Source organism: Spermophilus citellus (assembly GCF_964194105.1).
Source record: "Spermophilus citellus genome assembly, chromosome: 18".
Lineage (NCBI taxonomy): Eukaryota > Metazoa > Chordata > Mammalia > Rodentia > Sciuridae > Spermophilus > Spermophilus citellus.
In genome coordinates, this window is record NC_138200.1 from 1,012,630 (window position 1) to 1,031,930 (window position 19,301).

General features: G+C 49.1%; 1 protein-coding gene across 16 annotated transcripts in view; it reads right to left on the reverse strand.

The window, feature by feature from the left end:
- Nucleotides 1-18,598, reverse strand: part of LOC308638191 (aurora kinase C-like) — a gene marked incomplete at its 3' end in the record, with an annotated part of 60,597 nt that extends 41,999 nt beyond the window's left edge. For 4 of the 16 annotated variants that reach the window (XM_081275338.1, XM_081275334.1, XM_081275339.1 and 1 more), the window contains exons 1-3: nucleotides 18,337-18,598; nucleotides 17,000-17,126; nucleotides 14,960-15,055 (exon numbers count right to left, since the gene is read on the reverse strand). In XM_081275338.1, the coding sequence (XP_081131464.1) occupies nucleotides 14,960-15,055; nucleotides 17,000-17,126; nucleotides 18,337-18,348 (235 nt within the window). In that variant the 5' untranslated portion in view covers nucleotides 18,349-18,598. Of the gene's footprint in view, nucleotides 1-3,571; nucleotides 4,828-4,901; nucleotides 4,999-9,415; nucleotides 11,160-14,959; nucleotides 15,056-16,999; nucleotides 17,127-18,336 lie in introns of those variants that run through there. The other 12 variants (XM_081275352.1, XM_081275336.1, XM_081275348.1 and 9 more) reach the window with 7 other exon arrangements.
- Nucleotides 18,599-19,301: the final 703 nt, after the last annotated feature.

Genomic DNA, 19,301 nt, shown 5'->3' on the forward strand with positions numbered 1-19,301 from the left:
ACCTCACTGAGGCAGGACGAGAAGAGCACTCTGCTTCTCTGGACATTGCCCCGGGAGGCTCTTTGCTCTGTGGGGTTTGCTATGTCTCCTCTGGCTGTAATAAGTCACAGCTGCGAGTGTGACAGAATCCTGAGTCCTGGGTCTTCCCAAGATCAATAAACCTAGAGGTGATCTTCCAGTACTCCCACTGTCATTCATCGCAACCTCTACAACTTGTACTTCCTGTCCATGCAGGTATGCCTCAATGTCAGCCTGTCACAGATGGTGACAACAATATGCACTTTGAAGGACAAAATTCCTAAACACAAGCTGCTGTGCATGTGGCTGTCACCAAACACACCTGAACAGCAGGGGCAGGATGTGGGACACGGAGGGAGGGGAGTGTGTGGCAATGGGGCTGAAGCTGGAGCTCAGAGAGGGCTTCACTCCAAACAGCACACCTGGTCTGGACGCCATCATGGCTTCTCGACCCCCTCCCTCCCACACCTCTGTTTCCACTGATGACAGACAATGCCACCACAAAGACGGAATCTGGTTGACCTCACCCAACCTGAAGAGATGGCCCCAATACACCATCAAACAGGAACAGCTGGCTCCAGATGAGTGAGTGGCATGTTAAAGACAGAAATGGCACAGTGGCCACGCCTGTCACCCCAGCAGCTCAGGAAACTGAGGCAGGAGGATCTCGAGTTCAAAGCCAGCCTCAGCTCCTTAGCCAGGCCACAAGCAACTCAGTGAGACCTGTCTCTATATTAAAAAAAAGGAGGGGGGGGACTGAGGATGTGGCAGTGTTTAATCACCACCCTTGGGTTCAATCCCTTCTGCCAGGAAAACAAAAAACAAGAAACCACCAAAACCCCCCACAGAACAGTGACTAGAAGAACAAAGACCCTCCCCACGAGTGGAGACCCAGGAAACGGGCGGGGCTGGGAGCCTGCAGCACATTAAGTGGCCTCCAGTCCCAGACTCCAGCTGCCTGTCTGTGTAGCCCTGGCCACCTCCACTCTCTGTGCCTAATGGTCCTGGCCAGGAAACCAGGAAAACGGTGCTACGTGCCAGAGTGGTGGTCAAGAGGCAAGAGCTGAGGTGCGCACAGCACTCGGCCCACAAGAGGCACGCAGGCACGACCAGCCCCCACCTGGAAACAGGGCCCGGGCGGGCTGCAGAGCCCTGGAGGGCAAGGGAAGACACCAGGCAGGAGAGGACCGAGGCCCAGACGGGGCCAGCACTGCAAAGACGCAGTAGAGAAGGGGACAAAGAGCACTTGGGAGCCTCGAGTCAGGTGAAGGAGCCCAGAGTGAAGGGAAAGTGAGGGCATGGGGACAAGTAGGCCACAGACCGCTACAGGGGCCGAGCCAGTGAGAGAAAGAAGGTGAAGAAAACGTCACGTTCCCAGGGCAGACCGGGCAGCCCAGACCTTGGATGAGGCTGCAGGGCTGAGCTCACTGGACTGTGGGGAAAGCACCCAGTTACCAGGCCCTACGCAGGCGGCTGGCCAGCACCGCAGGCCAGGAACAGAAACTGGAGGTGAGCCTGACCCAGAGGACCCGATCTTCCCTAAGACTTTTGCCTTGGTCAAGCAAGAAGACAGTTGGATCAAAGTGAGTGACCACAACATGTGGAACGACAGCAGCTTCTTCCCAAGACTGTGGCACAGTGACAGAAAGGGCTGGCGGGTCCTCAAAGACCATCTCCCTGATCTCCCCAGATCTGTAACCTCAGAACCAACCTGGCAAGCCCAGCTCTGGGAATGAGCCTTCCAGCAGAGAGAACAGACACCGAGACAGTCTGACCCAGTGGGAGCATGCCCTGGGCTCTCCACGACACAGCGGCCGGCACCCCTTCTGCAGCAGCCTGTGGAGGTCCTCAGAAGGGTGGGCTTGGGTCAAGCCTTGTTTCCTCCAGCTTGAAATCCCCATGAGGTTCCGAGTTCAGACCGCACCACCGGGATGACCTGCACGCAGGGTGCTTTCTTGGTGCGTCCACTGATTTCTTATTTCTAAACTCTCCCCCAGGGCAGCGTTGTTTGGGGTGGGTGAAAGTGTTTACCTCCCCATCTCAGGGACCCCCTCGAACACTCGGTGTTCCACAACACAGCTGGAGGACCCCGACCTGGATGAAGGGACGACAAGTGCCTCATAAAGGGCTGAAACGACATTAAGATTTTACTTGGAAGAAGGGAGCTGAGGGTTTCCAGGCACAGAAGTCCTCATTCTGAGGACCACCAGCTGCAGGTTCACACCTTCACTTCTCACAGGTGTTCTCTTCTCTAAATCAGCACATTTTAGAGATCGGGGGTCATCATTGTGGCCTACTTATACGTCCATAAAAGTATAATTTGATTAATTTCATGACATTTATCCATGTCTCTTTTTTGTACTGAGGATGGAACCCAGAGGCGCTTAACCACTGAGCCACATCCAAAGCCCTTTTTTATTTTATATTTTATTTAGAGACAGGGTCTCACCAAGTTGCTGAGGCTGGCTTTGAACTCACGATCCTCCTGAGAGCCTCCTGAGCCACTGGGATTACAGGCAGGCACCACTATGCTGAACTTACCCATGCTCTTTAGCTAGAGTCTGTACTTCCAGTTGCTCTTTGAAGGACTCAATCCTAAAGGACCCCAGCCGGGACGCACTGGCTCGTGACACACTTCCATCTCCTGTGTATCCATACTCCTGTGTGGCCCTAGGACCCCTGAGGATCCCTGAAGAGGAGGATCCCTGAAGAGTTGCCTCCCTGGAGCAGCACCTTGTGGGTGGGCAGAGTCCCTTTTCTCTACTGCATGAGCACCGTGGCCAACAGTCCTGTAGAGATGGGTGCCTGTATAGAAAGTCCGTCTGCCTAGCCACTTCCATCCTGTCCTGTCCTAACCCTACCCTGTTACTCTTAGTCTTTGCTCAAAGCAGATACGACATCTCCCTTGCCTCCTACCCTTCACCTGATATAAGCCCTATTATAGAATTCTGGGTCATCCGTGGTTTTTCACACTAACATCTAAAATAGTTTTTTCTTTCTCCCAGAGTTCCTTTAGGTCATTTCTTTCCACTGCTGTCCCATCTCTGCTAAGACATTTAGATGCTGGATCTGGGCATCAACGCTGGACAACCAGATTCCTACTTGGGAGATGACTTGACAGCGCCCCACTCTGGTCCTGGTCATCTTTCACTACAGGACCACCACAGAACTGCAGTGGTATCTGGTCAGGAGCTCTGGGGACCAGCGTACTAATCACAAGCCACAAAGAAACTCCAAACATTCCACATCACACCCGCGATCAAACTTCCGAACCCCACAGACAAGGAACAACGTTTGAACCCAGCTTGACAGAAATGACAACCTGCAATAAACTAATGGTCTACACGGAAGGGGACTCCTTATCTGAAGCCACAGTGAACAATCAGAAGAGAAAAAAGAAAGGAAAAAACCAAAGTGGACAGAGGAATGGACAGGCTGACCCAGGGCCAGGCCTGTGGAGCCCAGTTCCTCTCTCTCACAAAAACAGAAGAACACGAAGAAAACTAGCGGTCACTAGCAGAACTACCCGAGAAAAAAAGCCCAGGACACTCACCAAACAGAAGGGAAGACCACCTGGGATCTGGAGAAAAACCAACAGCCTGGGTAGCAGGGGCAGGAACACACTCTCACGCCTGTCGGGCACGTCTGACCGCCAAGTCAGAAAGCACATCTCCCAATATGGCGCTGAGCATCCGAAAAGAAACAAAGAAAACCTAACAGGCAACGACAGGGGCTATACAGAATGTAAACTGCGAATACCATGAAATTGTGGCAAATTAAATACACACATTCAAATACCTTACATCGCCTAAAAAAAATACACTAACCTACAAGAAAAGAGAACCCACCCTCCACCAAGAAAAACAATAAAAAAGAAAGGACAATAAATAGGGAACACAAACAAATGGCAGATAAAAGCATTAACATCAGTAGTTATTTTAAATTGTCTAAATATACAAATTGTCAGAAATATCCAAAATAAATAAAAAAGCATGATGCAAGCGTATACTGTTCATAAAAAGCTCACTTCAAATGACAGACATGGCTAAAAAATCCAAATAAAATGTAAACTAAACAAACATTAAAAAAATTACAGTAATGATGACACAATACAGATTCAATCAAGATTAAAGAGACTAAACAGAAGTCAGCCAAGAAAACTCACAGTGGCATAAAAGGACATTACCCAGTGGTAAAGGGTCAATAAATGATGACAGCGGGCTTCAACACATGTGCCAAGCCACAGAGCACTGAGCTACGTGATATAAACCCTGACGGAATTTAAGGGAGGAAAAGTCTTCCTGTCCTCCTCGGGCCCAAGTGCCACTGCAAAGCGACAGACCCCAAGGAGGCGGACCTACAGAGGGGATGTGGGGTCCCAGGGCACCCCTCCTCCCTCTGCATGCTGTCTGCCGGGGTGAGCAGCTCTGTTCTACCACAGGCTCTCTGCCGTGAGGCATTCCCGCACCAGAGGCCCCAAACAAGAGCCAAGCAACCATGGACCGAGACCTCAAGACCATGAGCTAGAGAAACCTCCCTCCTTTCAGATCATCTCACACATTCTGACCCAGGGACAGAAATCTAATGCAGAAAACACAATCCCCCAATTACAGTTCAAGACATCAACAGGACTCTCTCAGCAACTGATAGAAATGCGACATAAGTTCTTCTCTCTGAGACTCGTTCATGTGAAATATGAGAGGGACAACGATCTACATCTAGAGGAAAAGCAGAGGAATGAGGATCTTTTCCCCAGCTGGGCCTGTGACCTCCCAGCAGTGCAGTGGTGAGCAAATCCAACAAGAGCAGCCACCATCTGAGAGGCAAGACGTCACACCAGGCCAGGAAAGAGGGGAGGGAGCCCTGAGGTTCGAGGGCCTGACCTGGAAGCTGAACTCCACAAAAGTCTCTGCAAGACTGGAGGTCTTGGAAGGAGGTCCTGGAAGCGATGTCAAGATGGAAAATGTCAAATCCAGGGCCCTGTGAAGTGCCAGAGTAGGTGAAGGTCAACCAGAGGTTTAAACAAAGACAAGCCGAAACAATTCAAGCTATCTTATATTGGATATCTGACTTAAAATCCTCAATAAAGTTTTACAAAGAAAACTACACTGGACAAAGATTTAAAACAAAAAACAAATACTAGTCAGAAAATCAGCTAAGACACAGAACATCTGAAAGCCATCATCAACAGGACAAGCAGACATGTACAGACACTCTAGCCAATGGAAGCAGAACACAGGCTCATCTCAGGCAGCACACCTAACAGGATGGACCGTGTGCTGGTTCATAAAAATAAAAACAAAACAAAACAAAACAAAACAAACAAACAACAACAAACCTAGGTCAGATGTAAAACAATCAGAAATCAGTAACAGCAGGAAATATGTGAAACACTAGGAAATTAAACAGCATACTTCTAAATAATTATGAATCAGAGACTAAGTCTCAAAAGGAATCAAGAAAGTTCAGAATTGAGGGGCTGGGGGTGTGGCCCAGTAGGATAACACTTGCCCCACATGAGGGTCTGGGCTCCATAAGCAACACACACACACACACAACACACACACACACACACACACACACAGAGAAATGAAAAAAGAAATTTCAGTATTGAATGAAATAATAGTTCTATGAGGGAAATTTACAGAATTAACTGCTCACATTGGAAAACTGAAAAGTCTCAAGTCAATAATCACTCCCACATAAGAAAATCGCTAAGAGCCAACACAAGGAAACCAAGTAGAAGAAAAGATATAATAATGCACATCAGAGCAGAAACGAGTGGATTAACAGAAACAGAAAAAAGAAAAAAAAAATCAACAACCCAAGGTGCTGATTAATTTGAAATGACCAAGAAGACACATGTGCTCTGTGTCTAAGATAAATGATAGATTATCTAAGACTGATGAAGATCAAAAGAGAACAGAAGATGGCCCAGTGGTCCCACCTGTAATCCCAGCGTCCTGTGGGAAGCGGAAGCAGGAGGATGGCTTAAGAGCAAGGGCAACCTATTCCTGCAGTCAGCAAAAGGGTAGTAAGGAAATACTTGCAACAATAAGAGAAATAAATTAGAAAACTTACATGAAACAGATATAGCTCAGTGGTAAAGCACATGCCTAGCATGGGCAAGCCTCTAGGTTCAGATACCAGCACCACACCAAAAAAAAAAAAAAAAAAAAAAAAAAAAAAAAAAATCAAAACTTATCTGCCATGAAGTGCTTTGAGTACTTTTATACCTAATAAAATAAACAAGTAACCTAAGAGCCTAAAAAAAGAAATCTTAGCACAACAGTTTACTACAGAATGCTATCAACCATCACAAGAATAAATGACACTAATTAAACACACAGTCCAGTACACGCCAGCCAGGCACAGTGGCGCACAACTGTTATCCCAGCTATTCAGGAGGCTGAGGCAGGACGATCCCAAGTTCAAGGCCAGCCAGGGCAACTTGGCCAGACCCTGTCTTTACAAAACCAAAACAATACAAAAAACAAGGATTAGCTAAGTAACAGAGTGTCCCTGGGTTCAACCCCCAGTACTGTGGGGGTGGGGGAGTAATATACACACACGCACACACATACACACATACATATATATGTCATTATCACTCAAAAAATTAGAAGAGGGACATGAAAAAATAGAGAAAAACTTCCTCACCAAATTACAAAAAAATGGAATGATGTCATATGACATATAAAAAGAATTATAGGGCTGGGGTTGTGGCTCAGTGGTAGAGTGCTTGCCTAGCATATGTGAGATGCTGGGTTTCACCCTCAGCACCACATATAAATAAGTGAATAAATAAAAGGTTCATCAGCAACTAAAAAAATATATATATAAAAGAATTATACTCCACAAACAGTGGTTTATTCTGAGAATGCAGGCTGGTTCAATATTCAAACTCTTACTTTTGATCCTTATGCCTTAGCTTCCTGAGTTGCTGATGATTATAGGCGTACACACTGTGCCTGGCTCAATATTCCAAATTCTTGCCAATGTAATACATTATATCAATAAGATCTAGAAGAAAAATCACACGATCCTATCATTTGATATAAAAAAGGCATTTGACAAAATTCACAATGACGAAATCTCAGAACACTGGGAACAGAAGGACATTTTCTGTGTCTGAGGATACAGCCTAACGGTGGGGAGTGTGCCTAGCATGCAAGGCCCTGGCAATCACAACCAGCCTGTCTCTCCACAGCAATGACAAACAATGTTTGTACGTAACAAGGAAAAACTTAATGTTTCTGCTCTAGTCTGAAGGACCAGGCAAGGATGCCTTTCATTCCTCATGTGGGAAGCCCTCGCTTATGCCATAACCACAAATATGCTACTTAGATCAGGAGGAAGAAATAAAGTGATTTGCAGAGAACATTATTAGGTGGAAAATCCCTAAGATTCTGTGAAAAAAATGAGCTAGAAATAATTAGTTAAGCAAGGTTGCACAATGGCAAAACAGTGCACAAGGACATTATCATTCTGCATATTCTCAAATGTCATGTGAAAACTGAAAATTCACAGCAACACCACACAAACATTAAAACAACCAAACATGAACAAAAAGCCCTAGATATGAGCCCTAACAAAAATGTGCAGGGTTTATAAATGCTAAAAGTTATAAAACACTCATGAAGTAAATGTGGAAATCTTAAGTAGACACACACTATATTCATGAACTGAAAGACCCAACACACCAGATGGATGGATTCTCAATAAACTGATCATCGGATTTAATTTCTATGAAAAGTCTACCAAGACATTTTTGGTAATATTGACAAACTTATCCTAAAACGAATATGGAAAAAGTTAAAGGAACTAGAAATGCTAAATCAGTTTTAAATAATAGAGAGAAATCACTTTATGCAGTTTGAAGAGCTATCATACAGGTGTAACAATCAATACACAGAAACCAAGAAAATGTCCACAAGTTAGGTTTTTAAAACTACAGAAAGAATCAGGAGAAATGGCACACGCCAATAATCCCTGCTCCTGAGATTCAGGAGGACCACAAGTTGAAGGCCACCCTGGGTAACTCAGCAAGACCCTGATGATACAAAACTTAAAGGAAGGAAGGAAGGAAAAGAAAAAGGGATCTGGGTATAGCTCCATGACAGAGCACTTGCCTAGCACATGGGAGCCCTGGGATCGATCTCCAGAACCAAACCCTCCAAGATAAATTGAAAAACTATGTGAAAAAGGGTTTGTCGTTTTTAAAAAACCGTCAGCCCTTAAATAGTCTTAGCTGGCACCACAGTCCATTAGTATGTGAATTCTTTTTTTTCTTTTTTGGTGGTGGTGGGGTACCAGGGATTAAACAGAGGGGCACTCGACCACTGAACCACATTTCCAGCCCTATTTTGTATTTTTATTTAGAGACAGGGTCTCACTGAGTTGCGTAGCACCTCGCTTTTGCTGAGGTAGGCTTTGAACTCGCAATCCTCCTGCCTCGGCTTCCTGAGCTGCTGGGACAGGCATGCACCACCAGCCCAGCTTCATATATGAATTCTTTTTTAAAAATATTTTTTAGTTGTAGATGATAGACACATTCCTTTATTTTACTTACTTAAGCACTTATGTGGTGCTGAGAACCCAGTGCCTCACATGTGCCAGGCAAGCGCTCTATCACTGAGCCCCAGCCCAGCCCCCTCACACGTGAGTTCTAATTGCCTTAAATACACAGCACTTCATGGCTCAAGCCCCTCATTTCTCATAAAGCCATGGTCCTCAGTACTGAGGGCCATTGCCAAGTAGGAATGACGCATCAATATTTCCTTGCTAGCGTACCCCATGTTAAATGGATTTCGCTGTTGACATTGCATGTAAGGTGACCTTGCTCAAGGACCAAGGCGGATCCAGGTTTAGAGCTGATCAGGTTTGAGGAAGTATCCCGGTCCTTGGGTTTAGGGCGTTCCCGGTTTAAGACAATAGGGGTTTTAGGGAAGTTGGAGGTTGAAGATTATTGCTGCCGGGATTAGGGTGTTCCTGCCGCTTGTTCTCATGAGATTCAAATGGGATATTGGAAAAAAAGCCTCATGGAGTAATTGAATTGGGGGGAGGAGAACTGGGATTGCCCCAGAGCTTGTGTGGAGGCCGGTGTGAGTTCGGGAATAAAGAATTGCTGTTTGAATCTATAAAGCGGTGTGGTGGCTCGTGATTCTGTGCCCAGCCAAGACATTGGCACCTCAGGAGTACAGAAACACCACGGAACACAGAAGGCATAGAATGACATTTCCAGACTCCCCCAACTAACTTTCCTGATATTCAATACCAATAAGACGCACACAAAAAGTCAAGGCCTTTTACCTCTGAAACTACACACCCCTTGCCCCAGATAATCTAAGAAATTAATGATAAAGTGCCACAGCTTAGTAGAAAATTCTGAAAACACCTGTGTTTGCATTTCATCATCTTCTACGTCCCTCCTTTTAGAAACAGTTCCTGAGATAACACTGCACTGTAAACGAGGAGGAAGGCGCAGCTGAAGGTCGTCCTGTGTGCTGGAAACCACTAGGTCTCTCCTGGATGAACTCTCAACCCATTTCCAACTGAGTCTTAGGTGACACATGACATTCCTCACAGTGAAGACACCTGAGGGGTCTCTCTTTGGTATGAACGAGCGGAGGCTGAGGACGATGTTGCCTCTGGCAGTAGATCTCTCTTGGTGGTTACATTCAAAAAGTCCTTTCCCATAAGGAGTTCTCGGAGGGTGACGGAGGCGTGGGCACTTGGGAAAGGGGGCCCCTCCTCTGCTGCGCTGACAGGGTTTCTCCCACGGTGCATCCTCTGGTGCTGGGTGAGGGATGAGCTGCGGCTGAAGGCCTTTCCGCACTCGCTGCACTTATAGGGCTTCTCCCCAGTGTGGATGATGGCATGCCGGATGAGGTTTGTGCTCCAGCAGAAGGTTTTCCCACACTCGATGCATTCAAAAGGCTTCTCCCCACTGTGAATCCGCTTGTGCCTCGTGAGGCCTGACATGCGGGCAAAGGCCTTCCCACACTGCACACACTCGTAGGGCTTCTCCCCAGTGTGGATGCTGAAATGGCGAATGAGGTCTTTTCGATTGGTAAAGGCTTTCCCACATTCTTTGCACTCAAAGGGTTTTTCTCCAGTGTGGGCCCTTTTATGTAAAATGTACGTAGAGCAGTGGGTGAAGGCCTTCCCACACTCACTGCACACGAAGGGTTTCTCCCCGGTGTGGATGCGCTGGTGCCTCTTGAGGTAGGACCTGTGGTTGAAGGCCTTCCCACACTCTGTGCACTCGAAGGGCTTCTCCCCAGTGTGGATGACGTAGTGGTGGATCAGGGCCGCGCTCTCCAGGAAGGCTTTCCCACACTCGCTGCACTCGTAGGGCTCCTTGCCCGTGTGAGTCTGCTGGTGCCACAGGAGGTAGGACCTGTGCTTGAAGACCTGGCCACACTCAAAACACTCATAGGGGTTCTCCCCACCATGGACCACATAGTGCCTGAGGAAACCTCCCCTGTGCCGGAAGACCTGCCCACACTCAGTGCACACAAAGGACTTCTCTCCAGTGTGTCTCCTGCTGTGCAAGACAAAATTGGAGCGGTGGGTGAAGGCCTTTCCACACTCGCTGCACTTGTAGGGCTTCTCCCCACTGTGGATGCGCTGGTGCTGGGTGAGGTAGGACCTGCGGTTGAAGGCCTTCCCACACTCTGTGCACTCGTAGGGCCTCTCTCCCGTGTGGATCATCTGGTGCTGCAGGAGGTGCGTGCTCTTGATGAAGGTCTTCCCACACTCCGTGCACTCGTAGGGCTTCACTCCAGAGTGGATTTTCTCATGTCCAGCAAGAAGGTGTTTCTTGTTAAACACCTTCCCACATTCACTGCATTTGAAGATGTTTTCCTCCTCTTCCTGTACCATCCTTGAATGTGTGTCCTTGGCTGCCCCTGAACCACCAGGTCTAGGGATACTTTTCCCAGGAAGCTTCTCCTGCAGCTCTACACCTGGTCTCAAGAGTCCTTCCTGCACTGCTGATGGCCCATCCTGACCTCTGGCTGCCACCACCTGGGAGCACCCTGAGGCCCCTTGTGTTAACAGTCCCTGGAGTGAGGCACCCTCAGACAAGGCTGGCTCACAAGTAGTAGGTGCGGTGGCCTGAGGTTTTCCACTGTCACCTGAAAGAAAATTCAACACACAAGAGGGCCTGTTACTAACAACACAGAAGGACAAGATCCTCACTTCAGTGAGAACATGGAACTCAAAACACAGCCTCTCTGTCCACTCTGTTACCTCTGAACCTTAGGTTTGAACAGCTTTCTTCCTGACCCTTGGACCCCAAACACCTTGAAAGGGAGACCTGGGGAGAGTCAGTCAGCACACAGAGGGTCTGCAGTGGAGTGCATAGAGTGTGGGAAGACCTTCATCAAGAGCAGACATCTCCTGCAGCACCAGATGATCCACATGGGGGAGAGGCCCTACAACTGCAGCCTGCACATGGCTAGGGAAACCGTGTGGGGTAAGCTTCCTCTAACCAATGCCATCCTCTGTTGTTCCAGGGACACCAGGAAAGCGCAAGGAACATGGCCCACGTAGAAGACAGGAAGTGTGTGATGAGAAATCACAGCAAGAAATCATGTCTGGTATTTGATCAACATAAAACCTCAAACACTAGGCATTTCTAGAATTCCTGTTTCAAATCATGGTGGGCTTCCAGGATTACAAGTGACAGTTTACGCAAACAGTTAACTCAACCTGGACCCCTAAACAATTTATCCTAAAGAGATGACTTAGGGAAACATCTGTCCACACCAGAAAGACAAAACATGTCTGATGGAGGGCTTAAGACACAACCTGTAAGCTGGACCTCAGTTGAGAGAAGCAGGAGACTGAGCCACATGGTGGGCGATTCCATCAACTGAGCTTAGTAAGTGTCAATGAAAACCTGGGCACGCAGGCTCTGGTGAGTTTCCTGGGTTACCAACACCCAGGCACACACTGCTATGTGTTATAGTTAGCTATTTGGCCATTGTGGCCAAAACACCCAACAATAACAACTTAAGAGAAAGAAGATTTTATTGGGCCCTTTGATGGAGAAAATTTTAACACTGCATATAAAGACATTGAGGTCTACATCAACAAAGAATTGATTAATATAAACTGATGACTCTCCCCAAATCCATGAGGGGCTGGCACAAAGACAATGAGACTAGCAATGAAGAAAGAACAAAAGCTCAGAGACCCATCTACACATATGGAGGTCTGGTGGATGGAGAAGAAAGCACGGCAGCTCAGTGTGAGGAGGAGAGCTGTTCCCTGAACAGAGCACTAAAATTATCTACCCCAGGGGAACTGACAGTGAAAGCACTAATATCTCACAATATGTTCTGAACCAAACTAAGATCAGCAAAACCTAAGGAGTGAATGATTACATCAGGATAAAACATGTTTTACATAAGACAAAGTGATAAGTCCTATACAGAAAGCCATGAATTAGACTTTATTGAAAGGAAGACCTTGGCCAGGCATGGATGCACATGCCTATACTCCCAGTGTCTTGGGAGGCTGAGGCAAGAGTACGGCAAATTCAAAGCCAGCCCCACGAAGCCCTAAGCAACTTAATGAGACCCTGTCTCAAAATGAAAATTAAAAACAGGCTGGGGGTGTGGCTCAGTGGTTAATTACCTCTGGGTTCAATCTCTGGAACCAAAAATAAATAAATAAATAAATAAATACAACCTATATGAAATCAAAGACACATTAAAGAGAGCCACAAAAAGAGAAATATAACTACAAAAACATATTTGTAGCTTATACAATTGATAAACAGTAAGTATGATCAGGAACATACAAAGAATCCCTATAAACAAAAAGAGAAAAGCAAACTAAAATTTTTCCATGGAAGAATTATATATCATTATTTTGTGCCAACTTAATGGCAAAAATTGAGCAATTTACTTATGAAATACTGGACAGGAAATATGTTGATAGAATCCACCATTTTTTCCTGAAGAGCAAATTGGTATAGGTCCTTTATAAACAGTAAAAATGATCATACACCTGGGTGTAGGGTGCACACCTGTAATCTCAGCAGCTCAGGAGACTGAGGCAGGAGGATCACAAGTTTAAGGCTAGCCTCAGCAACTTAGCAAGACCCTAAGCAATTTGGTTAGACCAAAATAAAAAATAAAAGAAAGGGCTGAGAATGTGGTTCAGTGGCAAAGTGCCCCTGGGTTTAATCCCCGGTGCCAAAAAGTAAAAAGAATGATCCCACAAACTTCAATGACTGTGGTCTCAAATCCAATCATTTTAATCCTAGATTTATTATTAAAAATGCCCCTACACATGTGAAGATGATCAATAAATTGGAAAACTTACAGCTTTACTGCTTAGGAGCATAAAAACATGTAAACAATTAAATACACAGAAAAGGAATGAACGTATGAATATAGTGTAAATTACGAACATTTGTTTAATTTTCAAATATAAGGAACTTGAATAACATTTTTATTTGGAGAAAGAATGAAATAGAAAATTATAAGGAAAAAAAAGGCATAGAAGAATTTCCACAGAAAGCTGTGAGCACAGGAACTGGCCATGGCCAGGGCAGGAGCTCGTCCATCAGGAGAAGAGAAGCCACAGAGCCTGAGACGCATGTGTGTGGGCTGAAAGTCCAGCAGTACTGAGAGGGACGCGTCATCTCCAACCTGAACATGTGCCGACGCGGCTGCGACCTATGCCGGAACCTTATGCCTGGCAAACGGCAACTGTGTGGACGGCTGAGGTCAGGACTGAGGGAGACACCTGCGTGGGTGGTAGACCGGTCACTGGCGCTTGGGAAGTGAGGTGAGCAAGACCAAGCTTTCATTCTTAGGCTCTTCAGATACACAAGTGGAGAGGCAAGGCCAACAGGGGAGAAGGTGACTCTGAGGACCCCCGTGCTCAATCAGCAGGCCAAGGGACAAACAGAGGGCACAGACCATGACTCTGCCATGGCACCAGCCAACCCACAGATGGCAACAGTGCCTCAAAAGCCCAAATGTGGAACACAGCCACCCAAGTCTCCTTGACAAAGCAGGAAGACAGGGGTGGTGTCTGCTGGTGTCTGACACTCAGGTCCAGTGGAAGGCGAGGTGGCAAGGAGGACAGACAGAACTCAGCTGGAAAAGAAAACTGGCAGAGAAAAGCCCCCTTCCTCAGGCTTCAGAGGAAATATGAGACATTCTCATTGGCTTGACTAACATGAGATGAACAATAAAGCTTACTTTCAAGGAGCCCTTTGCTATACTTGGACGCTGCTGTTCTGTGTTCATGCAGCAGGTGACAAATCTTTCCAGATACAACCCAACGCCTGAGACTACGGTGACTGCACATTTGAGGACTACCCGAAGGGAGTGGACTGAGATGTCAATCACACCATCGGTTCTCCCTGAACACACAGCCCAGCCACTTATCCCAGCACACGGACCCAACTGTGGCCAATGCCTAGTTCCCTAGGATGGAACATAAGCGGACTGGTGTCCCTGGAAGGGGGAATAGTGGAAAAACCATACGACAGCAGGCTGATGAGAGAAAGAACCTGTAGAGCTCCCCATGCCCCATGCAGACCTGGGGACAGTGAAAACCACAGCTACACATGCTGAGCCGCTGAGCCTTGTACCAACTCAATCACCCTTAGGTACAAAACCACGAGAGTCTTCAACCTTACTAGGTAGGGCCTCAGAGGTGGTGACGGCCCAGCCAGGTTTCATGACCACACAGTTGGAGCCCTGGCCAGGTGTTAGCTCACCAACCTCACTCTTTCCCAGGACCTGGAACAAGTCGATGGGTTTGGCTGACCAGAGGGGTACAGGTCAAAGGGCAACATGGCTACAAAATCCAGAGGCCACAGTACGATGCTTCCCAAGAGATACCGAGGCCAGTGTCTTCCCTGCCTCAAGCCTGCAGGGCCTCCACTAGCCAAGGTCATGGCTCCTACCTGGACAGGTGCTCTGAAAGAGGTCTATCATCACTGTCCACAACTGCTGCCCGTGCTCCAGCGGGAAGATCAGCTCAGGTTTGGGAACAGGATATCCTGTTCAGGGACAAAAGAAAAAAAAAAAAGAAAAAAAAGGGAGAAACATGGATTTTGTGAAAAGCAGTAAACACCCTCCATCTCCTTCAGGCCTCAAGCCCAGCAGCCGGTCCTTAGGATGAGGCCTCTCCCACCAGAACAAACAGAAAGCTGACATGTGACCTGGAACAAGGCTGGCCATCCACACTGGATGACCACTGTGCCCCAGGATGCACTCAGAAGCTGGCACATATCGGGGCTAACCACGTCCACAGGACGAGGCAAGCAGGTTGAATGCACTGGGTCAGCTCAAACCCGAACAATATTTAAGCAGTAATTTAGGGGAAAACAGACATCTAAAATCTCTCTTCACTCAAAGCAAAGGTATGTGTATTAGTCAGTTTTCCTTTCCTCACCTAATGCCTGAGTCTTGGCAATGAGAACAACAGAGGTCTACTTAGCACACGGCTTTGGAGATTTCACATCCGACTCAGGCAAATTGACGCAGATTAATCTTTTCCAAGGGCAGTGCTGTCAACGACCTATGACCTTCCACCTGAGTCCCACCTCTGTACTTCCCTCTGGTGAAAGGGGATCAGCAAGCGTCAGGGAAAGGGGCTGGGCTGAGACTCAGCTCTAAACCCAGACTTTTCATTCAACAAATCTCAGCGGCAGGAAAAAGGTGCTCAAGGAACTGCTTGTCCAGGGCATGTCTCCAGACCAGATGAGTCCTCAAGAATGGCTTCTCCAGGGTCTCTTGATGCCAGGTGAGGGGGTGTCTGTGCTTCCTCTCATACAGGTCCAACCTCCGCCAACTGATTTTTAGGTCCCGTGTGCAGTGGTGATCTGTCCTGTGCATTACAAGGACGCTCAGCAGCATCCAGGTCTCCACCCACTAAATGCCAGTAATACCCCAACCCAACGTAAAAACCAAGAACATTTTCCCACGTCACCCCATGTGTGCAGAAGGGCTCCCCATTGAGAACCTCTGGCTTAGGAGGATAGGAATAAATACAGGCAGATGGGAGAAGCAGCATGTGATGGGGCGGGGCCTCCTGGAGACTGTGTTCAGGAAGGCTCTGGTGAGCAGATGCTGAGAAAGGGCAGCAGAGCTGAATGCTGCATCACCCTGAGCACACCACAGGACAAGGAGAAAACTGCGAGTGCTGTCCTGCGGCAGGCAGGAGGGCAGGGGAGGAAGGGCAGGAAGTTGCAAAGACTGGAGTGTGGGGAGTCTGGGCCGGAGCACCAAAGGTGAGCGAAGGTCGGCTGGGTTACAGAGGACTCCTTATTGTTAAGAATTTACGTATCTGATTCTGTCAAACCCCTCCCTAGCAAAGATCGCATCCCACACCACCCTGCACACTGGGCTACTGGGGACACCTGATCCAACCCTGCTCCTAAGGCAGACTCCCCACTGAAAGATGGCATAAAAAAGAACCACAGACTGGGGCCAATCTACGCTGGGCACCGAGTGAGAGGCTGAGGGAAGGATGGCTCGTGGTTGCCATTTGCTGCCTCAAGGGTGTCCCACAAAAGCCAGCAGCAAATAAGGAAAAATACAAACATGCAGACAACAGGACCAGGAATCTGGTGGTCACACACAGCAAGGACCAGAAGGCCACTCATGCTGCAAACTGGCTCAGGAAGAAAAGGCCCTTGTTTGGATATGGTGGCAGGAGCCAGGAGAAATTGTGGTGGTCTTCAGGTTCTCCCTTGAAATCTCACCTTGGGTCCTGAATGCCTCCCCATTCCTTCCACTGTCGCCTTCTCCACAGCACCCTGGGAGCCCAAGGGCCCTACTTCCACTGCCCAGAGAGACACAGGACACCAGACAGGAAGAGGTAAGTCCCAGTAAATGACTGAAGCCCTGGGATGAAGGCTGGATCCAGAGGCTTCTGGAGCAGCCAGGGTGGAGTGAAGGAGGCAGCAGGTCCGCTGCATGCTCGAGGTGGAAGGCCTTACCCAGTGAGACCAGGAGCCCACAGTTTTCCAGCATCACCTCCTGGTACAAGGTCCTCTGAGCTGGGTCCAGTTGTCTCCACTCCTCCTGGGTGAAAGTCACAGCTACATCCTCGAAGGTCACAGACCCCTGGAAAGTCAAATAGAGGGAACACTGTTGGTTGTGGGGCTGTTCCAAGAGACAGGAGAGTCTGTTTCGCTGAAAGACATGCAAAGAGATCAAGGCCTAAATCACATGGTGTTTCCCAAGGGCCATGCTCCATGCTGGGCTGGAGAAGGAAGGAGGAGCTGCTTCAACATAATACCATGTAAGGGAAAGATGCTGCTTATGCAAGAACAGTCAATGGGATCAACTTCTGCACTGTGAGATGTAGACAGAAGGGCTCTAGGACATCAGAGGAGTGAGGAAACAATGATAATGACCCCACCAGTGCAATCTGCATCTTCCTGGTGCAGGCAGGTGCTGCCCCAGGCTGAGAACATTCTGTGTTCAAATGACTGCCAGTCCCCAGCTCAAAGTCAGATCCATAGAGTCTGAATCCAAACATCAAAACTGTCACTTCCTATTTTTTCTGCTTAAGAGACTTCTATCCTTTCTGAGCCTACATTTTTAGATCAGGAAAACAGATCCCACTTGACCAGTAACTGTTGTGAGACTTTAAGACAAATTATCCACTGTTTAGTGTTTTGGGAGGGGATTTTCTCATCCTTCCACAGTGCCTCACCTCCTCTCATCAATCTTAATATCACAGTAAGTGACCTGGGGCTTGAGAAGCTTCACCAATTCACACATCTTACCACCAGAGGCAGAGTACAAGTGACTCTGGTCCAAGTTGGGCGTGGAACCCTGACAGGTCTTCAGGTCAGAGCGACTCTAATGTGCTGCGGTTGTGCAGCACGTCCACCCGTTACTGATCCTAAGTATGTTTAAGTCATTCTTGGAAACAGTTAACGCACACGTGGTCCGAGGAGGCAGAGCCTTCCGCCCTCACCAGACAGCACCAGAGCGTTGGCATCCACCTGGAGACAGGGCCGAGGCCGGCTTCCACGTCCCTGGGCGCTCTGGGCCTGTCAGACGCCAGGGACACGCCAGTTACCGAGCACCTTTCCCCCTGCTAGACGCCGACGGCCCTGCCCCAGAGCAGGGACTTCAGGACCTGGACGCACGGGGCAAAGGGCCACCGGCCCTCCGCGGGCTGCTCTCGGGCGGGGCACGTCTCCTCTCCGCGGTCGCCCTCCCCTCGCCTGGCCCAGGCGACCGGAGCCAGGAGGCCGGTGCTCACCGCCGTGCCCGCGCCCGCCCTCCTCCGGAGCCGCACCGTGGGGCCGCTGGCACTCACCCGCGCGGCCATCGCGGGCCCACGGCGCGCTCAGGACCCGGCGGCCGGGCAGCTCCCGGGAACGGCGCGCCGGCCCGGCGACCCTGTGACCGCCCCGGTGCTGAGGACGGGCGAGGCGAGGCCCGCGGGCGGCCAGGACTCACGCCGCAGGCGGACCGGCCGAGGGGACGGTGCCTGTGGCGCCGCGTCCGCAGGACGAGACCGGAACTCCAGACCCCCGGGCCTCGGAGGCTGAGACCAAGGGCGCGACGGCCACCACCCGGAAGTCCCGCCCCGGCACGGCCTTCCGGGAGGCGCCGGTCGCGGGCCGTGATGGGCCCGGCGCCTGCGCTCGCGCGGAGCACAGCCTTCTGGGTACCGTAGTTCACCCTGCTGCGCAGCTGGGGGCCGGGACTCCCGGCGTGCCGGAGGTGGACACGGGGCACCTGCCGGGAGACGGGGCGGGAGGCCAGGCGTCCCTGGTCAGCAGGGCCAGCGTAGAGGCTGCGCCCGCTCTGCAACGACCTGGAGACTCGTCCCTTCCACCCGAGTGTCTGGGAAGGCTCAGGTGCCACCGCTGGGCGGCGGTGGCACCGTCCCACAGGTGTAGGCTCGGACCGTCTCACAGCGGGGGGTCCCTCGCAGGCCCTTTGTCGCTGGGAGGGTGCCACCTAGGGGATCGTGGGACCCCAGTCTCTTCGTTTTTCCGTGTGCCAGCCATGAGTGAAGGGCTTTGCTTGACCTCGTACTTACTCCATGGTGTTCTGCCTCCTCCCAGTTCTTAAAGCAATGGGTCAACATCAGGGACAGCAACCTCCAAACGGGAGCCAAAATAAAGTTTTTCTCCTTACAAGTTGGTCACCTCAGGCATTTGTCACAGCATTGAGAAGCTGTGACACAGCGAATGGGACAAAAACCTCAGCGATTGATGAATTTGGGTGAACGGCACACACACGCTTGCACTTACAACTTTTTTTTTTAAATAT